At 42.6% G+C, this 15,157-nt stretch overlaps 2 protein-coding genes and 1 non-coding gene across 6 annotated transcripts in view; 2 read left to right on the top strand and 1 right to left on the bottom strand.

Moving 5' to 3' along the window:
* GRHPR (glyoxylate and hydroxypyruvate reductase) overlaps nucleotides 1-5,872 on the top strand; it is a 26,956-nt gene extending 21,084 nt beyond the window's left edge. The window contains exon 9 of the mRNA XM_060154823.1: nucleotides 5,710-5,872. Coding sequence (XP_060010806.1) covers nucleotides 5,710-5,744 — 35 coding nt within the window. The 3' untranslated portion in view covers nucleotides 5,745-5,872. The remainder of the gene's footprint in view (nucleotides 1-5,709) is intronic.
* The window catches only part of ZBTB5 (zinc finger and BTB domain containing 5), a 26,030-nt gene extending 10,873 nt beyond the window's left edge, over nucleotides 1-15,157 (bottom strand). For all 4 annotated transcript variants that reach the window (XR_009541548.1, XM_060154813.1, XM_060154815.1 and 1 more), the window contains exon 1: nucleotides 14,971-15,157. The gene's annotated coding sequence lies outside the window, so the exon portion shown is untranslated. The remainder of the gene's footprint in view (nucleotides 1-14,970) is intronic.
* Nucleotides 6,293-6,399, top strand: LOC132524001 (U6 spliceosomal RNA). The gene has a single exon (XR_009541767.1). It is a non-coding gene; the product is annotated as a U6 spliceosomal RNA (small nuclear RNA).

Genomic DNA, 15,157 nt, shown 5'->3' with positions numbered 1-15,157 from the left:
AGACTACTGAGGTAGCTAAACATGACCCCAACGAAAACAGAGGTTTAAATAATGTTGCAAAATAGGTAAACAGTTCATATAACTTCCTGTCATCCTAGAGATTGTCAGCCCTACACTAGATGCCCTGACACAATCCTTGAGATCAACTCAAGTTCTCCAGGCTCTTCTCCAAACACTGTAGGGATGCCTGGAATGTCCCGCTATGCCTTATTGTCAGGCCTTCATCAGGGCAGTACAAAGGCTAAGGATTCCTTTCTTCTTAAGGGGGCCTGGAAGTTGTGAAACTAAATAGTGACATTAGAGATGATCATCAAAACCTGGAGAAACACTTATTCTCTAAGTTAGTAACTGTGTTGAATTATCTGTTTAGACATAACTCCAAACTAATTTCTCCTTAATGGCAATATTCTTTCATCTTAATATCATTTAATCAATTTATGATCATTTAGATTAGCAATAGAAATCAAATCCACTAATATAAAAGCTAATTTTAGCCATAAAACTGGCCAATTAGATTATTCAACTGCTCCTTCCAATATATCCAGAGTGTCAGAAAACACTTCAGGGTAAGTCAGAGCCCTTAACTGGATACAATCAGTCCGCTCAACTGATTTAAGGAGAAAGGGATTTATGGTAAAAAGATGTTAGGAAGCTCACAAAATCTCCAGGAGGGTGGGAGAGTGATACAGGAATGCCCCAGAGCACCCAAGCACATCGTGGAAATCATTACTACTACCTCTACTTTCCATGGATCCTGCTCTGGATTAGCTGCCCAGAAGAGAGCTGCCATTGCACCTTCTACACCAGCACAGTCCAATACAACTTCCTACAATGACAGAAATCAACAGCATAGTTGCTATGCTGTCCACTAGTCACATGTGTTTACTGAGCACTTGAAATGTGGCTAGGGTGACTGAGGAAATGAACTTTTAATTTTATTTAATTTTAATTAATTTAATGTCTACTGGATTGGACAGAGTAGTTCTAAATGCTCAGTATTGTTCCATATTGCTCACATCTGCATCCAGACCCCACTCAGGTACCTACGACCAAGGGAACCTAGTTCTCACATCTGCCCTGTAATGATGATTCTACCTTGGGAAATGGGACACACAATTTGCAGGCTCTCCAAATGGAAAGGTGGGGGTGTTCAAAAGGCTGGACAGCTGCCAGTGACAAACAGCCACTGTAACATTCCTCTGACAGTTAGAGCCCCTCCCCATGTATGTGATGGGTAAATGGCTTTGGAAATGCATAGCTTTTTTGGGCAAGAGGTGATCATCCCGAAAGTGAAAGAGAGAACCAAAATAACAGAAGGCCAAAGATCTAGTATTGTAGTACACGTGCACTGGCAGTGCAGACATCTTCAACTAGCATTTATTGAGCCCTTCCATAGGCTGTGATGAGGAACTAGGGTAAATTTTTAAAAGCTCTAGGGAATTTAAAACAGAACATTTAAAAACACTTATTTGTTAATTAATTTTTAAATAAAAATAAACAATGACAGGGACTTCCCTGGTGGCGCAGTGGTTAAGAATCTGCCTGCCAATGCAGGTGACATGGGTTTGAGCCCTGGTCTGAGAAGATGCAACATGCCATGGAACAACTAAGCCCGTGCACCACACTGCTGAGCCCGCACGCCTAGAGCCCGTGCTCTGCAACAAGAGAAGCCACCACGATGAGAAGCCCACACACCGCAACAAGAGTAGCCCCCACTCAACGCAACTAGAGAAAGCCTGCGTGCAGCAACAAAGACCCAACGCAGCCAAAAATAAATAATCAATTAATCAATTAATTTTTAAAAAAGACCCAACACAGCCAAAAATAAATTTTGAAAAAATAAAATAAAAATAGGGCTTCCCTGGTGGCGCAGTGGTTGAGAGTCTGCCTGCCGATGCAGGGGACACGGGTTTGTGCCCTGGTCCGGGAAGGTCCCACATGCCGCGGAGCGGCTGGGCCCATGAGCCATGGCCGCTGAGCCTGCGCGTCCGGAGCCTGTGCTCCGTGACGGGAGAGGCCCCAATAGTGAGAGGCCCGTGTACCGCAAAAAAATAAAAAAATAAAAAAAAATAAAATAAAATAAAAATAAACAATTACATGTTAACTTTTATGAAAAATAACTATACTCCCCCGAAAAAAAATAATGAGAAGAGTGGCACTGTTTTACATTTTTGCATTAACAGAAGATAGCTGGATTCTCATATTTGCTTCTGCATTCAGGATTTTGCAATATCATACACGAGTGTACACTCATGAAAGAAGTGAAAAAAGCAAATAAGTCTTTATATCAATATGAAAATAGCTTTGACCTCATAGACTCCTTGAAAAACTCTCAGAGGTCCCTATGGGTCCTTGGACTATACTTTGAGAATAGCTGATCTAATGAAAATTCTAACTATACTGGGGGATGGAGGAATGTGGAGTATGCAGTAGAATCATAAGGAGAAATTAACAAACTCATAAAAAACAAAATTCTTATCTCTAACCAAGGGGAAGTCAATAGATAATGCCTAAACTGAAAAATTAAGAAGCTCCAAGCATGGCTTTTTACATATGTATATAAATATCAAAGGAATTAGTTAAGAGTTGAAAGTGGGGGCTTCCCTGGTGGCGCAGTGGTTGAGAGTCCGCCTGCCGACGCAGGGGACACGGGTTCGTGTCCCGGTCCGGGAAGATCCCACATGCCGCGGAGCAGCTGGGCCCGTGAGCCATGGCCGCTGAGCCTGTGCGTCCGGAGCCTGTGCTCCACAACGGGAGAGGGCACAACAGTGACAGGCCCGCGTACCGCAAAAAAAAAAAAGAGTTGAAAGTGGGAGTCTTGAGGAAGAGAAATGGGGAGCAGGGAGGCCAGGGCCTAGTATTCATCTTAAAAATCTGTGGAACTAAAAAAAAAAAAAAAAATCTGTGGAACTATTTGATTCCTTAAGTGATGTGTACTTAGCAAACTACATATATATCTTTGGTAAAATTTCTTTTTAAAAATCTAAAAAGAGAGCATGAACAGACCATAATTGGTCCCCACCGCCACGCACACAATTAGAAAGAGCTGCCAAAGAATTACTTCTCCCCTGAAGAGGCACGAGCACCAAGTAGTTTTACAGGAAATATCTATTGAATGCTATGGAAAAGATAATTCCTATATTATTTAAACCATTTTAGGATAGAAAGCTTCCTATAATGCAATTTTAAATATTGATAAATAGCTATTATATCACATGCCAGGCAATGCAATTAAATACTGTAAATATTGGGACTTCTCTGGTGGTCCAGTGGTTAAGTCTCGGTGCTCCCAATGCAGGGGGCATGGGTTTGATCCCTGGTGGGGGAACTAGGATCACGCATGCCACATGGCATGGCAGGGAAAATAAATAAATAAATAAATATTGACCAATCTTTCTGAATGGACTGGTGAGGATAAGTTATATATAGTGAAGGGCAACCTACTGCTGTCAGTGTACTGACTGACTTTTAAGAGAAGCTATTTAATATACAGCAACAAGGGACTTCCCTGGTGGTCCAGTGGTAAAGAATCCGCCTTACAATGCAGCTGATGAGGGTTCAATCTCTGGTCAGGGAATTAAGATCCCACATGCGTAGGGCAACTAAACCCTCGCGCCACCACTACTGAGCCCGTGCACCTCAACGAGAGAGCCTGTGTGCCACTAACTACAGAGCCCACGTGCCCTGGAGCCTGTGCACCACAACTAGAGAGACAAAACCTGCACGCCACAACTAGAGAGAAGCATGCATGCCGCAACAAAAGATCCTACGTGCTGCAACTAAGACCCAACACAGCCAAAAAAAAAAAAAGAAAAAAATCCAGTAACGCATGCATAACTCAATTAAAGTAAAAATGGAGCCATGAGTTAAATGAAACGAGAAATACAGCTGACTCACTAATGTGATTGTTAATATATGTTCTGGCCATCCCAAAGTGCCACAAGTCAGTATTCCAAGAATGAAATGGAAACAGCAGGGCATTACTGTGATGCCTCAAAGTGATTCCAAAGACTATGAATATGAAAAAGGCTTAGTGTCATACTGTCTTAGGGTCTGCTTGTGGGAAACCCTACCTAAGAGGATTCAAGTACATCTGACTTATCAAGGAAGTGCTCCCAGGAGAAACTGGGAATGGGAAGCAGTAGAGAGAAGCAGCAGCGGCCAAGCAAGGGAGCAATCTGGGGCAAAATCCCAGCTTTAGCATGGTCCAGCAGGGGAACTCTGGAGTATAAGTAACTGAGTTTGAGCCGTCTCAAGGCAAGGGAACTGGTCTTTCATAGCCCTTGCGTTAGTCAGTCAACAGCTAAGAACCTCTCCAGGGAGATGGAGCACTTCAAGCTCTCTGGGCCTATGCACAAAGTGAAGCCAGTCACTCAAAGACAGTCCTCAAAGACAGTCCTCAAAAGAGTCACAGACACAAGCCGTTAGAAGCAAAGATTCACTCAAAGTTGCATAACTGGTGCACAGAAGCAGTAAAAAGGACCAAGGGGATCTGGTCAGGTCACAGACAGTATCTGCTATGTATACTTGGTGATACTAAAGAATAAAGTGCTATGTAACCATATGGATAAACAGATGACACTGTCTGTTGTAAAGGATGTTTTTGTAAATATACTTAATATGTTTTATCCCCAATCTCCCACTGCTGTCCCCAAACTATTATTAGGTCAATGAGAAATCCCAATTCCTTTCTTTGATTCTAAGAGGCCACTTAGCATTAAGAGGCCCCATTGTAGTAAAAGTTAGTAATCACTGTTTTAACAAGTCATTAACAAAATAATTTACCATAACATAATTTCTTAATTGAGTTTTCTGGGATAACTAAAGAAATTTAATTAATTTGGGTATTAAAATACAGCTAACTGTAGTTATGATGGTCTGTCAGTTAAGGCCTTGTACACAACCAACAGCACTCAACTCTGGTTTGCTTGAGTGAAAGCCATCTGAGAGCTCAAAGACTTGGGAGGCTGAAGAACCAGACAGCAGGAGCTTGGAAGGGCTAGGAAGCAAAATCCACAATCACACTGGTACAGTAGGAAGAGTCTCCTTGGGCTACTGCCCCTGCAATAAATGGGCTCCAACAGTTCCCTCAGTTATGGACATCACATGCTCAAGATTCAAAGTTCCAGGGAGAGCTTCTAATATAGCTGAACTTAGGGACCCACCCACCCCTACCTGTTGATTGTGCTGGGGAAGAAAGAGGAAGGATCTATTTTTCCTTCTGTGATGGAAGGCTGATTGCTGATTTATCCACCTAACAAGATTATACATGAAGGGGATGGAGATAATTCACAACAAAGAAATCAGAGTGCTATTAGGAAGAGAGAAAGAATGCTGGAGAATTTTTTGGTGATACTATATGATACATTAGGCAACAAAGAAACTGGTCAATATAAGGACAACCCAAGAACTGGCATAGCCTAATTTATATTTCATGTTCTTTATAAAAACTGGTCACTTGAAATAAGTCAACGTGTATAACAGATTGCATTTTCCAAGTTGGCTAGCCACATGAAGGTCTCCCATACTGCATGTTTTCTTACGGTCTGACATCAACACTCCTCTCATGAAGAGGTGGGCGTCTACGTCGACTCCCCTTGAAGCCAGGCAAGTCTATGACTATGGCAAAAGTTACACTATGTGACTACTTGTGAGCTAGGTCATAAAAAGTGACACCGCTTTCACCTGGTCTTTTTGGCTTCCTCTTAGAACCCAACAACCATTCTGTGAGGAAGCGCAGCTGAAATCTAGTTGACAGTCAACACCTGCCTCCAGACATGACTTCAAGTTAACTTCAGCCCCACACACAATCTGACTACGTAACAGACCCCAAGAGAGAATCAGCTAGCTGAGCCCAGTCAACCCCTAGAACTCTTAGAGATAATAATAAAATGCTTTTTGTGGTTTTAAGCCATTAAGCTTTCGAGTGATTTGTTACATAGCAATAAATAACTGAAACAATGTAAAACTTGTTAACATCACCCCACAAATCAATATTCAAATACTATCTCCAAGGGACACCTTTTTTTTTTCTTTTGGTCTGTCTACTAATGTCCTTGGGGTAAATCACTTTCTACCCATTCTTAGTCCAGCTGGAAAAGATCAGACTGCCTCCAAACCTCTGAGTTCCTGATGATCTTTGGTTCCTCCAAATGATCTAGAGAGGCCTGGCTAATTTCTTAACCACTTCCCTTGATTACAATGATTGTTTCAGAGATGGATATGTGAGCCAAGCCACAGCAATTAGAGTCTGCCCTGGGGACTTTTGCTGATACCATCAACAAAGAATCTCTTGCTCCCTTCTGCACCACAAGTGCTAAAATTTGAACCATAAAGAGAAGATTAGCATGGCCCCTGTGCAAGGATGACAAGCAAATTCATGAAATGTTCCGTATTTCTCACTCACTGGGATCCTTACCAGTGCCAGTGTTACAGGAGAGAAATGATGGATTGACTGTTTCAAAAGAGAGAGCGAGAATAGAATAGAATAGATATTCTCTTCACCCAGATTGCAAGCTGTGAGAGAGATGTAAGTCTAACGCTGATGGTGGCAATTTTTGCCTATCTGAGAATGAAGCCAACAAAGAAGGAAGCAATACCAAAGACAATGTCCTGATGACATCAAGACCATGGGATCCAGCCATGACTGTAGTTAGCATGACCCTAGGACTTTCTATTTCATGAGCCAACAAATTCCCCTTTTACTTTAACCTGGTTCATGCTGGATCTCTGTCACACAGTGAAGTTCAAATCGCAATCTTAAAAAAATCTAAACAACATGGCTATCTTGAAACAGTTTTGGATCTAGAAAGTGTATTTTTAAAATTCAGTTAGTTTGAGAGGTATGAAATGTGTTACTCTCCACTGTGATGGAAGGGAATCATGAATCAAGATCATGGTTATTCAAAACTCACAAGCATCTCTAGCAAACTCAGAGATCCAGTCTAAAAGCTATAAAAGAGTTCATGCTGAGAAGGTAAGTGTTTTACCAAAAACTGCCTGTTTGAAGCCTTCAAACCAAGGGAAAAAGCTTCAGGTCTCTTTTTCTTTTTTTAATAATTTTAAAAAATTTTTATTTATTTATTTTTGAGTGCGTTGGGTTTTCGTTGCTGCTCGTGGGATTTCTCTAGTTGCAGTGGGTGGGGGCCACTCTTCGTTGCGGGGCGCGGGCTTCTCATTGTGGTGGCTTCTCTTGTTGCAGAGCATGGGCTCTAGGCACACGGGCTTCAGCAGTTGTGGCTCATGGGCTCTAGAGCACAGGCTCAGTAGTTGTGGCACACGGACTTAGTTGCTCTGCGGCATGTGGGATCTTCCTGGACCAGGGCTCGAAGCCGTGTCCCTTGCATTGGCAGGCAGATTCTTAACCACTTAGCCACCAGGGAAGCCCCAGGTCTCTTTAAAAGATTTCAAAATGTGACTATGAGCCTATATGGCAGGAGGATATACAGCAAGTAATCTATCAATTTGTAACTTTGACCCAAAGCAAGTGTACACTACAATATTTTTTATACAGGAACAGAGTTTTAGAAATTTGCAAACTAAATATAATTAAGAAAATATACTTATACCACTGCTTATTACATTAACATGAATAATCAAGAGTTGACTTTTCTCAATAGACTTACTTTCCTAATAGTGCTTTACTTAGACTAATAAAAAAGTTCATTTGTGTTCTAGGGGAACAAGCCAGTTAATAGCACATTTTAAACTGTTTGACTTATATATTGACCTACCCACATGCTTTTCAATAATATACTTAGTTCATAAAGAAATGTACACCCATACTCAAACATCATCTACAACATATCAAGTGATTTGCTGCTGGTCTGCCAGGCAGGACCTGCAAGGCTACACCTGCAAGAAGCATCTTAACATTCTAAGAACTCTTAACGTTCAATATCCCTAATCTAGATAAAACCCTACCAGAAAAATAACTAAACAGAACTTTGCCTCCACTTGTAGAGATGACGTAAGTGAAAATAAATGTAAGAGAACAAAACTAGGCAAGGTCCCAGTCAAGCAGGCTAGGATTTTTGATGGGGTTACAAGTTCTGGAGTCCTAGAACATTCATCCATATTCTGGTCTGATCAACTAAGTGGGACTACGTAGGCACACAGGCGCCCAAGGTTAACCCCAGCTACCACATCTGTCAGCATGACTAATTTTATAGTCTCTCTGGTTCTGCTGTGTCAGGGCAGCTCAGAAATTGGACAGATTAAGTGTATTAAAAAGGAAATCAGGACTTCCCTGGTGGTCCAGCGGTAAAGAATCTGCCTTACAATGCAGGTAACGTGGGTTTGATCCCTGGTCAGGGAACTAAGATCCCACATGCTGCGGGGCAACTAAGCCCACGAGCCACAACTACTGAGCTCGAGCACCTCAACTAGAGAGCCCACATGACCTGGAACCTGCGCACCAGAACTACAGAGCCCACGGTGCCCTGGAGCCTGCACGCCACAACTAGAGAAAGAAAACCTGCACGCCACAACTAGAGAGAAGCCCACGTGCCACAACAAAAGATCCTGTGTGCCGCAACTAAGACCCGACACAGCCAAAAATAAATAAAATAAATAAATAATAAATCTTAAAAAAAAAAGGAAATCCATCAATGACTAAAAGTGAGCATGACTGGGGATGTCAAGCTAATGCCAGAAGCCCTTACCATCTCACCCTACCCTCCAGCTCTCCCACTTTACCAGCTTGTTTTCCAGTTCAAAATTCCTAGGGCTGGACTTCCCTGGTGTTGCAGTGGTTAAGAATCCTCCTGCCAATGCAGGGGACACAGGTTTGAGCCCTGGTCCAGGAAGATCCCATATGCCGTGGAGCAACTAAGCCTGTGTGCCACAGCTACTGAGCCTGTGCTCTAGAGCCCACGACCCACAACTGCTGAGCCCGTGTGCCACAACTACTGAAGCCCGTGCGCCTAGAGCCCATGCTCCACAACAAGAGAAGCCACAGCAATGAGAAACCTGCTTGCCGCAACTAGAGGAAGCCCGTGCACAGCAACGAAGTCAGAAATAAATAAATAAATTTATTTATTTATTTTTCTTTAAAAAAAATTCCTAGGGATTAGCTGACCTAAAACTTCATAATTCAGCTTGAATAAGAAAAGTTATTAGTGACCTACTTATATTCTAGTGCAAAGTCAAAATGCTTCTACTAAAACTTCTTGTTGACTCCAGGGACTATAATTTCTCTCTCTCTTCAAAAGTGCCTGATATAAAACTCCGTAAATTATCTTGAATGAATTTTGTATTTAGGTGAAATGTAACACCATATTACCCAACAGTCATTTTTCTGAGAGTCACAACTATCCCTACAATCAGCCAAAAGCCAGAAAGAAAAAGTCTCAGAATATCCAAAATAAAGGTCAAAGCCTATGTATGAAAGATTTCCTCACAGGGAAGTACCTCAAGCCCTCACATAGTCTTTTTTTAATAATTATTTTTTAATTAATTAATTAAGCTGCAAAAAGAGACAGCTGATGCACTAAGGGAGAAAAGGGGCCCAGCAGCACGTACTGGGGCTATTAGCCCTAAATTTTTACATATATAGAAAGCGCATGTATGTGGAATCTCTTGTTTTGTTTTGTTTCGGTTTCGGGTGGTGGTTGTTTTTTGTTTGTTTTTGGCCGCACTGCGTGGCTTGCAGGATCTTAGTTTCCCAACCAGGGACTGAACGTGGGCCCTCGGCAATGAAAGCATGGAGTCCTAAAAACTGGATCGCCAGGGAATTCCCTGCAATCTCATTCTTTAAAAATATAGGATAAATGGGACTTCAGCGTAAAGGCAGCCTTTGATTTATACATATACTGTGCTACTCAAGTTTGCAAAATAAATCACTTAGCATTTTCTCAGCAATATCACCTTCCAAGACCACTCACAAAGTATGCCTTTAACCTGTTACTATGTTAGCAAACAGGTCAAAGCACCTGTGCAGTGTAAATAACACTGCACCACACTTACCACTATACTTCGATTAGTTGGATGAAAGGGTTGAATGCCTACTAAGAGCGAGGTCCTGTAGGTATTTTACATATATTCTCTCTTATGGATGATGATCAAGCAGTGACTGTCTTCCCCATGCCTAGGGCCAACATCACCCAACTAGTACAGCAAGTGAAGGATAAGAGATATGATCCTAGGTCCATCCACAAAACTTCACTTTGCAGTAATGGGAGTAGCCCCCAGGAAGACATGGGCCCAGTGGTTGATGACAGGATATTCAGAGGAGAGACAGTAAGCAATTACTAGTGTGAGCAAAGGCTAGGAATAAGGATCAGGCAATTGGAGGGAGTGAGGGGATGAAGCTGAAAAGCAGGGTCAGGGTCAAGGATTGGAACTGAGTGAAAAGACAGGTGTGTAAAATAACAGCTAAGGGAGTGAAAATTAGAGCAAGGATTCTGGAAAAGCTGGCAGGAGGGGCTTTTCGTCTCTTTTCTTCCTCAAATCCTCCCTTATTACCAATGCTACACGCCACCGCCACCACCACCACAGCCCACACTGCCAAGCCTTCACCAGTGATAACAGACCCCAGTTTAGAAGGTCAGCAGGATGCAAGATAAGCTTTGCCCTCTCCTCCCACTGCTCCTTACCACTGGCTCCTCCCAACCCTGCCTTCCATGAGGCTGGTGCCAAACAAGAATCAGGGAGCAGAGCCTTGGGGAGAAGAGGGGCTGGGTGACAGAATGCATTCCTGGTGGCAGGATCACCTGTAATAAGGGGAAGATCTTGGTCTGCCCAAACCCGTCAGGGAGGTGGTCAGCCAAGGTGGTGGCCCACCGGCAGAATGCTGTCTGATAGATGGGCATGCTCAAGACTGTCAGTTACATGAGAGTCTGACAGCATTGCACTTCAACTTCAAAATAATTTATGACAGGGGCTTCCCTGGTGGTGCAGTGGTTGAGAGTCCGCCTGCCGATGCAGGGGACACGGGTTTGTGCCCCGGGCCGGGAAGATCCCACGTGCCGCGGAGCGGCTAGGCCCATGAGCCATGGGCGCTGAGCCTGCGCGTCCGGAGCCTGTGCTCCACAATGGGAGAGGCCACAACAGTGAGAGGCCCGCGTACCGCAAAAAAAAAAAAAAAATAATAATTTATGACAAACTTCACTGCTTTATCCTATTTAGAACTTTACATTTGCACTGTAACTGTTCTAGAAATTTCCCTGTCTCGGGTACTACATTTTCCTAAAACTTAAAATGACTAGCCAGCCAGCTGACTGTCCAGATAAAAGAACATCTGTAGCCACTTAACGCTCTAAAGAGCATACAAACTTCACAAAGGTACCCAAAAATCTATAGAAACCATCCATCAATGGCTTCTTTTAGCTGTTTATATATTTGAGACTATATTTTAACATCTGTTTTAAAAGTCTAAATATATTTTCCCTCTATTATTTAGAAAATGCTGCCTGACACACATCCCAGTTGCCTCCACCACACACAACCTTTTCAGCAATTTTTAAAAATAGCTTTTATTGCCTTGCACCCCTGACAGATCAAGATACGTATTTCTTAAGGAAAAAAACTAAACTTCTATCAAGAAGAAAGCCATGCTGAAGCATTGGAGACACAATTATTGATGATGCCTTTCCAGGAGAGAAGATGAAAAATGGATTTAATTCATTTCTTATATCTAGTTTACCTTCAAAGTAGTATATTCCTTCACTTCTGAGTAATTTATCAAATCAATAGTGACTGATACTTCACCTGCTAAGTGACTGATACTTCACCTGCTAAGTTGCTTTTGACATTCTACTCAAAATAAAATACAGTGTATGTTACTACATGTGTTTAGATTTTTGTACCATCTGTACATTCCTCTCAAAACTGAACCCCAGAACAGTGGGTTTTCTTCTCCCTGTCCTCCTTCCTCAAATCCTCTCTGTAGACTAAAACAGAAGGACTTGTATTTCAAAGACCTTTAAAATTGAAGGTCTTATATTTTTAGAGGAAGACAGCTGAGTATATTTTAAATTTCAACTAATTTAGATGTACTGAAAAATCAATTACACCAAGTTAACAATATCATGTATGGAAGAAAGGGGGGAACAATTCACCCTAATCATTTTAAACTTAAGCTGGAAATAAAGCATTTGTAAACTGTTATCAAGTATACAAAGTAACAAAACACCAAGTACAGTTTCCAAAAAGCAGACCCAGCAGTCAATCATCCTTTAAAATTTGTCAAAGAAACAAAACAGTTCGTTAATTCCCCTCTGAATAAGGAAAAAATATTACTTCCAATAGGATTCCTTTCAATAGCAAACTTTCTTCAGAGTGCAGATTTGGAAAATTAATTGCTTACAATTAACAACGAATTAGTTGGATACAAAAGTCTTTTAATTGCACCAAGTTTCATTAAATCTAAGATGCCAGTGATTATCAAGTGCAACATTATCTCATGTAACATTGGGGGGGGAAAAACAATGCCAGTTAAGCTATGGTATAATGCTTACTTATGGCATCCTGTCCTCAAGATTAAAATGTGAACAAAATGTGGTTTAGAATCAAGGAAATACTGGAACCTTAAACATATCATTCAAGTATGTTAGAATATCACAAGGAAAATTATGTACAGATAAAATAATCTTAGATACTAAGACAGTAATCTATCTATATTACAATAAAATGTCAGTACTCCAACACAATTCCTAATCTGAGCTGTCAGAAAGATAAATCAAAGCTTTTAGTAAATAGATGTATAATTAATCAAATGAAAAGCACCTCCCAAAATTGGAATCTGGAGATTAAAAGCCACTACTCAGTAATGACAATGATGAAAACAACTGTAAGAACAATAGTTCACTCAGAAACAGCTGGTCTTTTAGCATGAGTTCACCTCATACTTAGACAAAAGGTGCCGTGTGGTGTTACATTCCATCCCACCTGCTACACTAACAAAATTTGGCTCTACTAGACAACATCCATATTTGAGAAATGTTAAGTACAGTCAAAGAGAACTCATATGCTTAAAACTGACAAACAGGAAAAGTATTCGTTTACAACAAATTTATATTAAAAAAATAAAAGTTGAAGACTAACATGGAATCAATACCTTGGGTTTTTCTTTTCCCTTTCCAAGGAGAAACTGAGGCAGATTCAAGATTCTGTCAGCACTACAGCAAACTTTGTCATTTCTCACTGTACACAAGCTATTTTTAAGTCTTACCCACGCTAAAGAACTCCAATTCAACATAATTCATGCTAAATACTTTAAATACTAAACATTTACATGCATTTTGTATCCAACTGATTTTTTTTTTTAATAACTTCAACTACTTGTGATAGCCTTACGACAAAGTCTCTTTTGAGAGCACTGACCCCTAAGCTTAGGAAAACACCCCACTCTAAGATGCTTTTCTTCCAAATCTTCTCTCTTTCAGAATTTTGCGAGACACCTCAAATAGGAAGAATACAGCTTGCCAGTATCCCCAGCTAACTATACCATGCTTTGACACAACTTTTAGGAGAGAAAAAGCAAATCAAGAAAACATGCTGACTTCAGGACTCTTTAAAAAGTCCTGGTTCATTTACTTAGCAAAACGCAAGAGCCCGAACAGGTCCTCAACGAGTTAGTCTTACCTGGCAGGTCACCAACCTGACAGTGGTGGTGAGGCCAGTCTTCCCAAGTTTTCTGGGATTTCCAGAGGGGACTAAAGTAATAGTAGGAGGCCTTCCCTTGGTTTAGGGGCTTTTCTCTAAAATTCTCTCTCCTCTCCCCACCTGGTCTTTTTCCCCCGCCGCTAATCTTTTAGCTTATCAACCTCACCACCAAAATCACAACACTGAATGCACTTTCTCCAGAAAACGGTGAGGCACCTAGCCCACCTTTTTAAAATTATCTAAGGCACAACAGCCCCTACAAGGATAACAAATCATCAGTGATGTCTAAGGCACAGCATTCTCTTCAACCTCTAAAGAAAGATCCTAATGTATGTAATATCTTCTACCTACTACAACTGAAAAGTGTATGAACATATTTCGGAAGTATTTCTGCTTCAGTTCTTGAAGGTGAAGGGTTTCTTACTTCAATTCATTAAAATTAACCAGAACCCAACCATACTACTTAGTACTCAAGATTTCACTGCGCCTTTACCTAAAATTTTTCCTCCAAACTAAATATTTAGGATTTGTGTCCTATTCAGAAATTAGCTTCCACAGTACCCTCCACGATGCCAGAATGCACACTGACTTAATAACAAACGACCTTTTTTGGAAGAGAAGAAAAACTAACCTTCGACCCCCCTTAACTCACTGCCTAAGGTTAGTATTTAAGTATAAATCTGCATGTCCTCCAAACAAGGGGAGGAGGCCAGAAGGCTGTTCTTACCACTGCATCCCCCACAGCTCCTAGCACGAAGCCTGGAAGCAGAGGCCATTCAATAATAGCCTATAAACACTGTAGTCCTCTGGTAAGTTGGGGCATTCCAAAACACTGGCTCCACCCCTCCAAGGGTCAGCCTCCAGTTCCCCATTCCAGACCGCCTCGGCCTTGCTCTGGTGTAAATGAAACCTCGTCGCTCAAACAGACCCAGGATGGGGGCGAGAGAGCCACCCGACCCCATCCCGCAGATCCTCTATTCACCCCGCCAGGCTGTTGGTCCCAAGCCTTCCCCACCCGATCCCAGTAACCAACGTCGCAGGCCCGCAGATCCGAGGGGGCAAGAGCCCCGCCCCACCGGCTGGACCTACAGCCTGGCGTCAGGACACGGGGGACGCCTGCGCAGAAGAACACGCCTTCCACCCGCCTGGCCCCTCCGTTCCGAGGGTAACAATACCACCTCAGAAAGACTGAAGAGGTAGGCGGGGGTGGGGGGATGGAGGGGAACCGGTACGCGTCTGCGCGCGCCCCGACGCCTGGACTAGACCCTGCTCGCGCCGCCCATCCAGCTCCCCCAGAGCCCAACTGTCTCCACGTGAGCGCGCCCGCGCGCGCCACCACGGCTCGCGCTGACAGGGTTGCCTCACCTGAGCCGGACTCCGCCCCCCTTCTCGCTGGAGGAGGCGGTGACCCTTCTCCGATCGGACCCGACAGTGTCGGAGGAGGCGGGAACGTCCAGGCTGGCGCCCCAGTGATGGGATTTCCTCCCCCTTCCGCCCACCCCGCCTCTCGTCCTCCGGCTGCTTCAGCCCGTTCGCCGCCGCACTCTGAGAA

This window comes from Lagenorhynchus albirostris, chromosome 7, assembly GCF_949774975.1.
Source record: "Lagenorhynchus albirostris chromosome 7, mLagAlb1.1, whole genome shotgun sequence".
Lineage (NCBI taxonomy): Eukaryota > Metazoa > Chordata > Mammalia > Artiodactyla > Delphinidae > Lagenorhynchus > Lagenorhynchus albirostris.
Note: the sequence above shows the minus strand (reverse complement) of the source record. Positions and strands in the feature narration are given on the sequence as shown.